The following is a 13,435-nucleotide window of genomic DNA, read 5'->3' as shown; positions in this document are numbered from 1 at the left end:
TCAATTTCAATTATTTCAATATTATTTCAACAAAACATGCAACTGATGACTGTGCATAATTAAATGGAGTGTTACTCTTTGCTAACAGAGTTACTGAAGAATTCATTGCAGATGTGTCTAGTGTTGTCTTTGGAAACAGGTATGTTTTAAATGAACAGACATGATTCAACATTTCTGACAGGATTAACAGATTCAGATTGCTTTTCCAGGCAAACCTCAATGAAAGTTAGTCCTGCACTTCAGGGACCAAGTTTGCCAAAGATTGAGGAGTTCAGGTGGAGAGTTGATGTTGCCATTTCAACAAGGTATATACTACTAAAAATAAATAAACTGTCTGCACACTTGAATCCTTGAAGCAAATTTAATCAAATATAATCACCAAGCTTTCGGTCAAAAGACCATCCTCAGGGCATATCCTTCCTCAGACCAACAAAGTATACTTCTGAAATACCTCAAATTATTGTTTTTAAAAACCGATAAAGAATTTAAAGTGCCCATCATATGGTATTTTCACTTTTTTTTGGGGGTATGCTCGTTTTCCAGCTCCCCTGGAGTTAAACGTTTGATTTTTGCCGTTTTGGAGTCCATTCGGCTGATCTCCGGGTCTGGCGCTGGCAGTTTTGGCATGGCTTAGCACAATCAATTGAATCTGATTAGACAATTAGCATTGCGTTAAAAAAATAACCAAGGAGCTTCGACATTTCTCCCATCCAAAACTTGACTCTTCTGTAGTTGCATTGTGTACTGGGACCGACGGCAAATTGGGAGTTGCGATTTTCTAGGCAGATATGGCTACTATACTTTCATTCTGGCATAATAATCAGTGACTTGCTGCTGATGTAATTAGGAATGATGTAGTGATGTTACGCACTGCCCGAAAATAGTCCCATGCTATTAAAAGTAATCAAGTGGACTATTTTCGGGCAGTGCGTAATATCAGAAGAGTCGATGTTTAAATAGGAAAAATATCGAAACTCTTTGGTCATTTTTGAGCACGATGCTAATGGTCTAATCAGATTCAATGGATTGTGCTAAGCTATGCTAAAAGTGCTAGCACCAGACCAGGAGATCGGCTGAATGGATTCCAAGGCGGTAGGAATCGGATGTTTGGCTCTGGGGGAGCTGGAAGGTGAGCGTGTTTTCGAAAAAAGTGGAATGTCCTTTTAAAGTTTCCTAATATTGTTTTGGAGTCCCCTAAAATAGGTTTAAATGCATACAAGGTCAAAAAACACTGTTATTTTCTCAAAATATACATTTATATATCACATAATTTCTCAGAGATTGATAAATTCAGAAATAGACAAAGATCCGCTTTCTCTCATGCATGTGCACGCATGCGAGAGAGCGAGTGTGAGGAAGAGCGAGAAAGATTGTAGGACTGACTTACCTGCGCACGCTGCATTTTATGTAAAGTCTTGCAGTTGACATTCTTTGTTGAGTGTTCCACATAATTGCATCCCTGCCAATGTAATCAGTACACCACATGATAGAAATGTAATTATCCTTTGGAAGTGGAAATAAATTTGCTTTCACAGCATGGAACACAGCGTCTTCTCGACATGACGTAAACCACTTGAACCAACTAAAGTGTTTGAAGGTGGCGGGTCAGTGTAGACACCGTTCTTGATGAACCGGCCATAGGCAGGCACAGAGGTGGAAAAAGTACTAAAATATTGTACTCAAGTAAAAGTAAAGTTACTTTTATAATATTTTACTTAAGTAAAAGTAAAGTTACTTGTCTAAAAATCTACTCAAGTAAAAGTAAAAATTAAGTCATTTTAACTTTACTCAGAGTAAAAGTTACTTTTTTTACAGCGGGAAGAGGTGGAGGATTCTAGTATAGTTCAAAAACGACAAGGGAATATACATCTCAAACTAGTTATTTTTAATTGTAGGAACATCTTTACAATTAAAGTGCAAAAAGTGAATAAAATAAAAAGCTTTTTTAAAGTAAGAAAAATTTATGGAATTATTTAATGATTTTACATGTCAGTTATGCACTTTTGAAGGTGGTCAGCAGCTTGTAAATACAATCACTATAGTAAGGTTGTAATTGATGTATTGCTGGTAACATACATTATTTTATTAAACTATATATAGTTTAAATGAGCATATAATGAGATGAGTGCCATGTCTATATACATTTGACACGTTTATTATCTTCTTACATCCCTGACCTGGGTACCTTTTGACCTTTATTCTCTCTCTCTCTCTCTCTCTCTCTCTCTCTCTCTCTCTCTCTCTCTCTGTCTCTCTCTCTCTCTCTCTCTCTCTCTCTTTCTCTCTCTCTCTCTCTCTCTCTCTCTCTCTCTCTCTCTCTCTCTCTCTCTCTCTCTCTCTCTGCAATGTCTAATGACATGCGCATTCTCGATGACGTTTTGAAGTTGTGTTTGACCTGACGCGAAGCTGCTAGACCTCGGAAGATAATGCGCATGGTATTAAAAACGCGTCGTGCAATTTCGTACTTAAGAGCATGAATCCTACCTTTCATAGAAATGAAACACTCGCTTCGCTTCAGTGGAAACTGGTCGCTTAAATACGACCAGGGGTTTCTTTCATAAGATTTAAACTGAGGCGGGTCTGCATTAGCGTGCGCCTGTCTCGTCCGTCTCCAAGGTTCTTTTTGCGTGTTCCCGCGGGCCCCGCCCATTTACATCCGTTGCGCGTCTTTATCACCTTGCTTTTTAAAATATTTTTTACTCAGTAACGGATATGATTTAAAATGTAGCGAAGTACAATACTTTAAATAAAACATACTTAAGTAAAAGTAAAAGTACAGATTTTAAAAACTACTCAAAAAAGTAAAAATACACAAAAAAACTACTCAATTACAGTAACGTGAGTAAATGTAATTCGTTACTTTCCACCTCTGGGCAGGCATCATGCAAATGTGTTATGTAGTGACGTAGATCAGTAACCGATTTAAGATTCGAATTAGAAAGAACTCGTTAAGCCGATTCAGAGTCGACTGCTATTGGAAGACAATAAGTGTGCACTATTTATGCTACATTACACACTGCAATAAAGGCACTTTTAGAAAATCCATCTGAGGGGCACTTTATTTACAGATAGGGCTGGGTGAGAAAGCTAAAAAATGATAATGATATTTGAGCAGAGCCGGACAGTAACGGAGTACATTTACTTGAGTACAGTACTTAAGTACAATTTTGAGGGATCTGTACCTTACTCGAGTATAATTTTTGGGGAGTACTCATGACTTTACTCAAGTACATTTGAGAGGAAAATAATGTACTCTTTACTCCACTACATTTCTATCCACAACCGTGAGTACAAGTTACTTCTTCTAAAAAAAAGAAACCCTCGATTTGTTGTTTCCCTTTTCTCAAACGTGATTGGATTGTGCAGGCGCCACTGATTGGAACAGCCTATCAGCTATCACCTTCAGCTTTCCGCCAAAGTCCCAATAGTCAGATTTAGATAAGAGAAGAAATCATGGACGAAACAATGGATGAAGACACAGCGGGTCCATCCCGGGAATGTGACAACCCGTGGCTCCACCTCGCCAGACTATTTTAATTTTCTAAACAAGTTAATAATAGTTTTCGCTTTAAATGTTTGCTGTGTTTACCAAAACAGAGCTTCATCACCGCTTACAAAAATTCAACCCCTTGAGAGCGGCGGGGGTCACTGGTGATCCCGGATTATTGTTGTTCAAAATTCATCACTCTTCAAAACATCAGACTCTTACTTGATCTGGACAAACTCAGCATCACAAGACAGGTTTAAGACTCCAGCTTCGACATTTGACCACTGTTTGTTATTAAACTGGTTTGCAGTGACATTAATTTCTTAATTTATGCCAGGAGTGCAAAATAATTAATCTGAAATGTTCGTTATTTTGAATAGAAATCATCAAACATTAATTCTCGTCTTGTCCGGTTTATTTGTATTCAAATACATAAAATATACAGAATCCGCCAGGGCTATTAGTACAATGGGGCACATATTTGAAGAAATAATGATTAATTATCACATGTAAGTAAAATATTTAGTCTTACAGAATAAGATTTCTATTCATTTTCCACTGAATTATGCGATCTGAAGAGCTCAAAGAGCGAACGGAGTGAGATGTGTGTCAGATTTGACCTCAGAGCTCTATCATTTGCTGTACAGCTGTCAATCATCTCACTTGGTTCAATGTGCACTGTGGCAGTAGTAATGAAAAATTTAAAAATGTACTCTTGTACTCTTGATACTCAAGTACTTTTAAAAACAAGTACTTTTTACTTTTACTTGAGTAGACATCTGACTGCAGTACTTTTACTTGTACTTGAGTAAAATTTAGCAAGGGGTAACTGTACTCTTACTCAAGTAATGAACCTGTGTACTCTGTCCGCCTCTGTATTTGAGATATTTTTTACATGACCATTTGTAAATGCTTGAATAAATTTATAAAGTGTGTAAAACTCAACTTTAATATTTACAATATTTTTTTACATTTTTGTCACCTAATTCAGTTTTCATATCACACATCCCTACATCCCCTACACATGTATGGTTGCTGCTAGGTGCTGCTTAACATAAATATGATACACTGAGTTAAAGATTTGTCATTGTAAAATCTCATGATTTATAATTCATGTTTGTTTGATTCAGTTCGCTGTCTCGAGCTTTGCAGCCCTCCGTTCTCATGCAGATGAAACTGTCAGATGGGTGTCTGCATCGCTTTGAGGTAATGATGCTTAAATGTGTATGGAGTGTCTTGTTAAAAAAATTACATTGTATTGGCCGCTTCACATTGGTTGCGATGTGAAAAGGCGACTAGCCAAAGAACCGCGCCTTTGTTCACGTTGAACTACAGTATTTCATGCCTTATGATAGGAGATGATGGACAATGTCTGCCCTTCACCATAGCGAGCTTAAAACTTATAGAACCACAGGAAAACGAATCAAAACAAAACTGAGAAATAAAATGTATTTCTTTTCTAGCACTATGGGAAATGCAGATTAGTTGGTTATTGTTATCCCTTCTGAAAAATCCAGCTAAGACCAGCATAAGCTGCTTGGTATTCGCTTGTTTTGCTGGTGTAGCATGCTGGTCTAGCTGTGTTTTTGTCACTTTAAGCTGGTCTAGATGGGCTTAGCTAGTCAGGTTGGAAGACCAGCTGACCCACCAGCCTGACCAGCTTTGCCAGGCTGGTAGGACCAGCTTAAACTAGCTACTGTCACCTTAAACCAGCTACCATCTTATACTGGTTTTAGCTGGATTTTTCAGTAGGGATGTTAAAAGATACTGTGATATGCACTCGTGTTAAAAGAAAAATGGGGAGTTACACAACTGATACAAACACACTGTATTATAATTTTGCAAATAAACATGAGTTAAGATGTCAGAATGTTCTCTTTCAAACATTTCGTTCGGTATCTTACTATGGGACCGCCTGATTGATCACAGAAGCACCAATAACACCACGTCTGCCAAACGTGGCAGACCAATCGCTGCAGCGATCAGGGAGTCCAGCCTCCCTGAATATAAACTGCAGCTACCTGCCATTTCGTCATTCTCGTTCTCTTCCCCGTGAAGATTTCGGAAGCTGTCCTCAGCAGACTTTGGAACTATTGCTCAACGGTTTACAGACGGAGCCGCAAGGTAACGTCCCAAACGCAATATTTCCTCAATAATTTTGTCGAGCGAGTTGCTACTTGGAATTAGAGAACTAACGCGTCAAGGTGAGTTTTCTTCTTTTAGCTTTCTATTTTCCGAGTTTTCGACGCGCTTACCACGCACCGAAAAGTAGGAAAAAGCTATTGATTACTACACAGCTCCTTACTGGTTATCACGTTGTGGTGGACTATCGTACGAAGAGAGTGCAGACATCATGGCCACCGCAAAAGAGCCGGAGAGCCCCGGAGGAAAACATCCTCCTCATCCGTGTGCGTGTGGTATGTGGATTTCGGCAAAAGATTAACACAGTCTCTGCATCTCCTGCTTGGGTGCTAAACATGCTCAGGCAGCAATATCCAACCCCGAGGGCTGTCCTCACTGCGAGAAGTCCCGACCAAAACCCGAGAGCGGAGACTTCGTGTCGCAGTAGCGGGGAAGTAAGACCCATACCAACCCAGAGAGGAACCGATGGATTGTCCACAGGCCTCCAGCTTCTGGGGTGAGATGATGGAGAAAGTTTCACCCGTCCTTCCCCCGCTGTTTGAAGATCCATTAGCGGGAGAGGAAGACAGCGGATTCAGGATGAAGTGTTGTCGTCCATCCTAGATGATGAGGACGACGACGAGGAGGATGCTATTCTTCCCCCGATACAATCGCGTCTGCCAAGCGCACAGGATGAGAGCTTACCCTCCCCGGTGCAGACAGATACAGACCTTATTGAGGTTTGTCACAGGGCCGCGACTAAACTGTCAATAGACTGGCCACCCCAACCTGTGGGTAAGGAAGCAGAAAGAGATTTGTATGACGGAAAGAGACTTCCGTCACGTCTCCCCCCAGCGAGGCAGTTTATTCTATCCGTCCCGGCGTGTGTGGCTGAAATGAAGAGATTTTGGGACAAACCTTTTTCCCATCGAGTACCCGTTAAGGGCTTCTCGAGACTGGATGTGCAGGGAATGGAGGATTTGGGGATGGCAGATCCTCCCTCGGTGGAACCTTCGGTGGCTAACCACCTGCATCCGAGCCGCAGGGTGGCACTTTCTTCATCCAGGGCTTCGCTACCAGGGAAAACAGAGCGCTTCGCCGCCTCCGTTTTTCAAAAGATTTATAAATCGATGGCACTGGCTGTGCGTGCTTCAACGCGACGTCCCTCCTTACTGCCTATCAAACGAAGTTACTGGAGGAGATGGGGCATCAGCTGGACTCCGGTTCTCCCAACCCGGCGCTCTGGGAGGAGATATGCATCATTGCAGACTTAAACCTGCGCACATCTCATGGAGCAGTTCAAAGTTGTGGTCGGAGCATGGGCTTAGCGGTTGTGGGAGAGAGATCGCTATAGCTGGGTTTGTCAGGCCTCTCTGAAAAAGAGAGAGTGGAGTTTTTGGATGCCCCGATTGATCCGAAGGCCATGTTCGCGGAACGGTTATGGCTATGCGTCAGCAATGTGACCTGCGGAAAAAAGAGGGAAAAGCATTCGAGACCTGTCTCCCCAGAAAGCCGACAGCTCGTCCGCATTATCGGAGCCGTCCGAATTTCAGGCCTTCAGGCAGAGGAGGTCATGCGGATTATCAGCCTTCCCGTCCGGCCCCCCCCCCCACAGCAACCTTCGGTTTTTGTGAAACCGAAACAATCATTCGCAGCCTCGGCAGCGAAACACCGGCCGCCCCCCCTCGGAAATAAGAAGAGGCGGTCGACCTGAGACGTCAATTTGGCAACAAGAAGGGTTTGGAGACAGATCCTTTTCTCCCTCCTGCGGGGAAACAGAGAAGGAATTTAAGAGTGAAAGATGTGTGTTTGGGCAGTTCACAGTCCAGTGTTCACTGTAAAACAGCCCATGTTCCCCGGGCAACCCCCAAAGTTTTGTCTCTCCCTCCACTTACGAGGTTTGCTTTGAGGGAAGAAAGACAAAAGTGCACAATCATCCCATCACAAATAAAGTTTTTTCTGTCGCATCCAGGCCAAGGGCTGAGGGCGCAGAGTGGGATAAAGAAAAATATGTATTAAAAAGAAATAAAACAATCACAAACAATAATGAACATAACTCCTCACACGGAGCGTTATTCCCCCTCTTCGCTGCTAGAGGGTGCCACTGCACCGCTAGTGAGCGAAGCCGAGGAGGGCCCACTCGCTGCTTAAGTGGAGAATTGGCGCGCATGTGCAGTTCATCCCTGGGTTTTAAACACAATAGACAGAGGTTACAGACTTCAATTCGCTGTAAAACCTCTGGTGTTCAATGGAGTGGTAATTTCAGTGGCCCAAGGAGAAGCAGCTCAGGCTTTAGAGGAAGAAATATCCTCTTTAATAGAAAAAGGAGTGATAAGAATGATTCCAACAGAGGAAAGCCAGATGGGCTTTTACTCCTGTTATTTTGTGATTCCCAAACGGGGTGGGGGGGAGGTCTCTGTCCTATTTCAGATTTACGGGTCCTCAACATACACCTCAGAAAGTACAAATTCAAAATGCTTTCACTCAAAACTTTGTGTCAAAATATTCGTCAAGGGGACTGGTTCACCTTGGTCGATCTCCAGGACGCATATTTTCACATAGATATTTTTCCTGCACACAGGAAATATCTAAGGTTCGCTTATCAAGACACAGCATACGAATATTTGAAAATCCCGTTCGGCCTGGCTTTAGCTCCCAGAGTGTTTACCAAATGTGTGGAAGCGGGCGGCTCTGACACAGTTAAGGAACGAAGGAGTCAGAGTTTTGTCATATCTAGACGATCTGCTCATCTGCGTGCGGTCACAGCATCAAGCAGAGAGCGACACACACACATTAGTGACACATCTGGAAAGTTTAGGTTTCAGAATAAACCGGGCGATGAGTTGTCTAATTCCTTCACAGGAAATAGTCTACTTGGGTCTCAGGTTGAATTCTGTGAGGTTTCGGGCGTTCCTATCAGAAGAACGCATCGAGACGTTTCTTCACTGCCTCTCTCTCTTCCAACGAGAGAGTTCAGTCTCTTTCGGAATGTGTCTTCAACTACTGGGCCTGATGGCCTCAACAGTGTCAGTGATTCCCCTGGGACTGCTGAGAATGAGGGATTTTCAAAACTGGACAGCGTAATGATTCTGATCACACCACACTGGCCGGGCAGACCCTGGATTGCGGAGATCGCGCAACTACTATACGACCAACCGTGGCCATTACCAGTGCGCAGAGATCTTCTTTCTCAAGCACGGGGGGAAATATTTCACCCCTCCCCTCAGAAACTAGCTCTCTGGGCCTGGCCCGTGAGAGGCTAAATCTGAATTCAGCTGGGTTACCTCCTAAAGTGATTGAGACAATTCAGAACGTGAGGGCTGCCTCGACACGCTCTTTATATGATCTCAAATGGGGGGTGTTTGAGAGCTGGTGCGCAGTTTCGGATGTGCTGTGTTTTTTACAAGAACTTTTAGACAAGGGTAGAGCTTTTTCTACGATTAAGGTGTATCTATCCGCTATATCGGCATGTCACATGGGTATTAACTCGGGTACCAGTGGTCAGCACCCTCTCGTCTGTCGATTTATGAGAGGTGCACGTCGGTTACAGCCAGTATCGAAGCTGCTGGTTCCGCCCTGGGACCTGTCCGTGGTTCTGAACGCGCCCTCGAAAGCTCAGTTTGAACCTATTGATTTAATTGACCTAAAATTCTTAACTCTAAAGATGGCTGTATTACTCACTACAGCAAAGAGGGTGAGTGAACTACATGCTTTATCAGTTCACCCGTCATGTATGATGTTCGCTCCGGGTGTTCAAAGGGTCTCTTTGAGAACTAACACGGCATTTGTACCCAAAGGGTTCGATCACGCTGGTGCAGTTCAATCAGTGGACCTGCTGGCTTTTCATCCGCCACCATTTACATCCCCAGAGGAGGAGAGGTTGCACAATTTTTGTCCTGTCCGTACTCTGCATATGTATGTCCAGAGAACACAGACGCTTAGTAAGAGCAATCAGCTGTTTGTCTGGTGGGCTGACTCTTACAGAGGAAGACCTATCTCCCGGCAACGCCTTTCTCATTGGGTAGTGGAAGCTATCGTATTATATTACAATAATTCGAATCTAGAGCCTCCTAAAGGACTACGAGCTTACTCTACTAGAGGCATGGCTACTTCCTGGGCTCTTTTTAAAGGCATCTCTATTCAGGAAATTTGTGCGGCAGCCAGCTGGTCTTCTCCGCACACTTTTGCTCATTTCTATAGTCTGGATGTGACAGAGCTTTCTCCGGCCCATTCGGTTCTGGAAGTGAGTAGTCGGGTGGCATAATAATAAAAGGGGGGGAGCAAATTCCTCATATCATTCTGTTTTCACCTCTGTTGGGAGTTATGATTCAGATATTTTAACAGCCCATCTTAGTCTGCTTCGTCAGCATATCGGCAATACGGGAGTTGTCTATATCCCATAGTGAAATACCAAACGAAATGTTTGAAAGAGAACGTAAGGTTACTAACGTAACCCCGGTTCTCTGATAACATAAAGTAAGGTATCTCACAAACTTTGCCCTCCTTGCCTTCCTGCACGGAGAAGAGATATGCGGAGAGTGACGAAATGGCAGGTGGCTGTGGTTTGTGTTCGGGGAGACGGGAGTCCCTGATCGCTGGAGCGATTGGTCTGCCGCGTTTGGCGGGCGTGGTGTTATTGGTGCTTCCGTGATTGGCCACGCCTGAGGCGGCCCCATAGTGAGATACCTCACTTCATGTTATCAGAGAACCGGGGTTACGGTTAGTAACCTTACGTTTTTATACCCAAGTCATATTTTAACTAGAAAGTGCTCTGACTGTTATGACTGCACTGTTTCTGGCACTTTGTAAGCAATATATAGGTTCCAGATAATGCTAATCATCCACATGTTCACTGTAAAAAATACGCAGCATTTTTATCAAATCAACATATATTTTTATGTTAGTTTAAATTAAAAAATTAAGTTAAACAATTTCAACTTGTTTTATCAACTTTTTAAGCCCAATTTTACATAAGTAGATTGAATTTGCAAAATTGTTTTTTTTTACACTGTCTTTACTTCAAAAGAGCTCTGGATGTGCTGTTTATAAATTATTAAGGACATCATATATTAATATGATATTGCGGAGTTTAATGATTTAAACTATAGATGGGTTGCAAGTTTACAAACATTACAGGGTGCGCGCGCAGCCAGGAGGCAGAAAGCACGATTGGTGAGCTGATCCGCTACTGCAACAACCTTAATTATTGAAGCGTTCTTTATTGTTTGTATATAAATAAAACTTGATTTTAGTTGGATCTGTCTTTATTTTTGCAGTGTTACTGTGATACATGTAGGCTAGTAACGTAATAGTCGAATCTACTGGTATGTTAACATCAGGCACCCAGCACTGACTCTGTTGGGACTATTTTCCACGCAACAACTCCTTGGCATTTTGACTTACAGACACCGCTACTAGCATACAACACAATGCACGTCTCTTCTTTCTGCCTCTCGGTTGCGCGCGCAACCAGTTAATGACTTCGCAGTGCAACCCGTCTATAGGAAACATAAACTAGAACTTTTTATACTGAATGTCTATTATTTTGAACTGAAAACCACAATGTGCATAATAATTACTTTAGATATATCTGATACATATTAAAGACACTTATAATTTCAAATAAATATATCTATCATATCAGGCATAGATTTAAATTATGCATTAATACTGATAAATATTTAAAAAATATATTTTTTGTTGTACATGATGACCAGCACCCCAAATAATGACCGTTCTCTTCATTTACATTTATATTTAGCAGACGGTTTTACCCACCCCCATGTCATCCGAAATGTTGATGTCTTTCTTTGTTCAGTGGAGAAATAGATTTTTTTTAAGGAAAACATTCCTGGATTTTTCTCATTTTGAAAGACTTTGTTGGACCCCAACAGTCTATAGTTACAGAAATTGCAAATACACAAGAAATATTATGTGCGGTAAGTAAAGTCCCAGGTCAAGTTGACTCACAGATCAGCAAGGGATAACCGCAGTCACCACATTTATCCTTGTGTAAATGGAATCATGTCGCGTACTCGCTCTCTGTCACCGTGTAAATGTCAACGGAAAAGTTGGCAAACTGCTTCATATCCTTCCCTTTACAATACCCATGCTACATTATAATGTAATATTTTACATAAAGTATTTGAAGAGTTTAGTTGCAAAACGAGATAAATCCATTTTTTAACATTTTTGTCAAAACATGTTTATTATTATGTTATCATGTTGTTATTTTGTTTTATGGTGCTACTTAGCTGTATTTTTTAAGTTATGAAGGTTTAAATCAAAACAAACCAACTGCAGTTGCATTGAAATTAATTGGAATGCACAACCAAAAAACAAGATTTCTGAACAATTAAAAAAACGGTGGTTATCTCGTTTTGCAACGAAACTCTTCATTTATAGATGTCAACATGCAAAGGCAAATCTTCTTGTGTAATATATGCATGCGTGTTGCGTTAGTTTTAAGTGCAACATTGCGCATAAAATAACGCCTCACTTCTCCCTCTTTTGTAAAATAATACTTTGTTGATGAAGGTACAGTCATTAAATTTTCAGTTGTCAATGTGGTAACAGGGATCATGTGTGAATTGTACGTAAGTTTGACAGTTGCTTGTTAAGGTTCATATTCTTACATACTGTAATAGAGCTGTGAACAGAACAGACTCTGGATTATTCATTTATGTGTACTGAATAATATGAAATAAAATCTCTGTAACACTTCACAATAAGGTTGTATTTGTTCACATTAGTAAATGCATTATCTAACATGAACAAACAATAAACAATGTAGTTTCAGCATTTATTCATGGTATCATGGTAAAATGTAATGAAACAATTTTGAGACTTTATCCTGGTCATAACAGTTGTTTTTTTCTTCTTTCTAGGTTCCAGTTGCCAAATTCCAGGACCTTCGGTATAATGTTTCTTTAATTTTAAAGGAAATGAACGATTTAGAGAAAAGAAATATTCTAAAAATACAAGACTAATAAATGATTGTCTGCTTTTTACATGTTTTATTAATGTGTAAATGCTAAATTCAGACTTTTCTAACAGTGTTGGCATTTTGCATTATACATTTTACTGTATGTGTCTTTAAAATTTTGAACAATCGTATGTTGTTATTTGACAGTGATATCTCACAACAGTTGCCAAATATGCTGGAGTAGCATGTCATTTGTTAAATAAGTTTTTCTCACATTTTGCAATTAAAAAAGTTGTTCACCAAAAATGAAAATAAGACAATATTTTACTCATCCTAGATATATGGGTCAATGAAGTATAAGAATGGGCTTTGTGCCCAGCTGCACTGCTTCCTGGGCTTCGGCCGGCTCCTTGTTTCCTGTCTGCCATTGTTGGACGGGCTGGTTAATTCAGGTGTGTCTGATTATTGTTGTTGTGACTACTGAGGTCAGGCACACCTGGATTAATCAGTTTGTTTGTGACTACTGAGGTCAGGCACACCTGGATTAATCAGTTTGTTTGTGACTACTGAGGTCAGGCACACCGGGATTAATTAGTTTGTTTGTGACTACTGAGGTCAGGCACACCTGGATTAATCGGTTTGTCCAGTGATGGCGGACGGGAGGCGGGAGGCTGGCTGGAGTTCGGGAGGTGGTGCAGCTGGGCATGGAGCCTATTTCCAACAATTTTAAAATACAAAAAAATAAATAGTAATATCTGTTGCAATTGTCCAAATGTTGTGTACACAAATTCATATTAAAATGTTTAATTAAAGGATTTTAGTCTTTTTTTTTTCAATTAATCACAAGATTCATGTGGTGTGTGAGACCATCACCTTTTTTGTTGTTTTGCACCATAATACTT

The 13,435-nt window shown here is 41.1% G+C and overlaps 1 protein-coding gene across 1 annotated transcript in view; it reads left to right on the top strand.

Annotated features, from left to right (window-relative positions):
• The window catches only part of commd5 (COMM domain containing 5), a 39,693-nt gene extending 27,075 nt beyond the window's left edge, over positions 1-12,618 (top strand). The window contains exons 4-7 of the mRNA XM_055178329.2: positions 89-139; positions 210-305; positions 4,618-4,693; positions 12,496-12,618. Of these exons, the coding sequence (XP_055034304.1) occupies positions 89-139; positions 210-305; positions 4,618-4,693; positions 12,496-12,597 (325 nt within the window). The 3' untranslated portion in view covers positions 12,598-12,618. The remainder of the gene's footprint in view (positions 1-88; positions 140-209; positions 306-4,617; positions 4,694-12,495) is intronic.
• The last annotated feature ends 817 nt before the right edge of the window (positions 12,619-13,435 follow it).

This window comes from Misgurnus anguillicaudatus, chromosome 16 (genome assembly GCF_027580225.2).
Source record: "Misgurnus anguillicaudatus chromosome 16, ASM2758022v2, whole genome shotgun sequence".
Classification (NCBI taxonomy): domain Eukaryota; kingdom Metazoa; phylum Chordata; class Actinopteri; order Cypriniformes; family Cobitidae; genus Misgurnus; species Misgurnus anguillicaudatus.
Note: the sequence above shows the minus strand (reverse complement) of the source record. Positions and strands in the feature narration are given on the sequence as shown.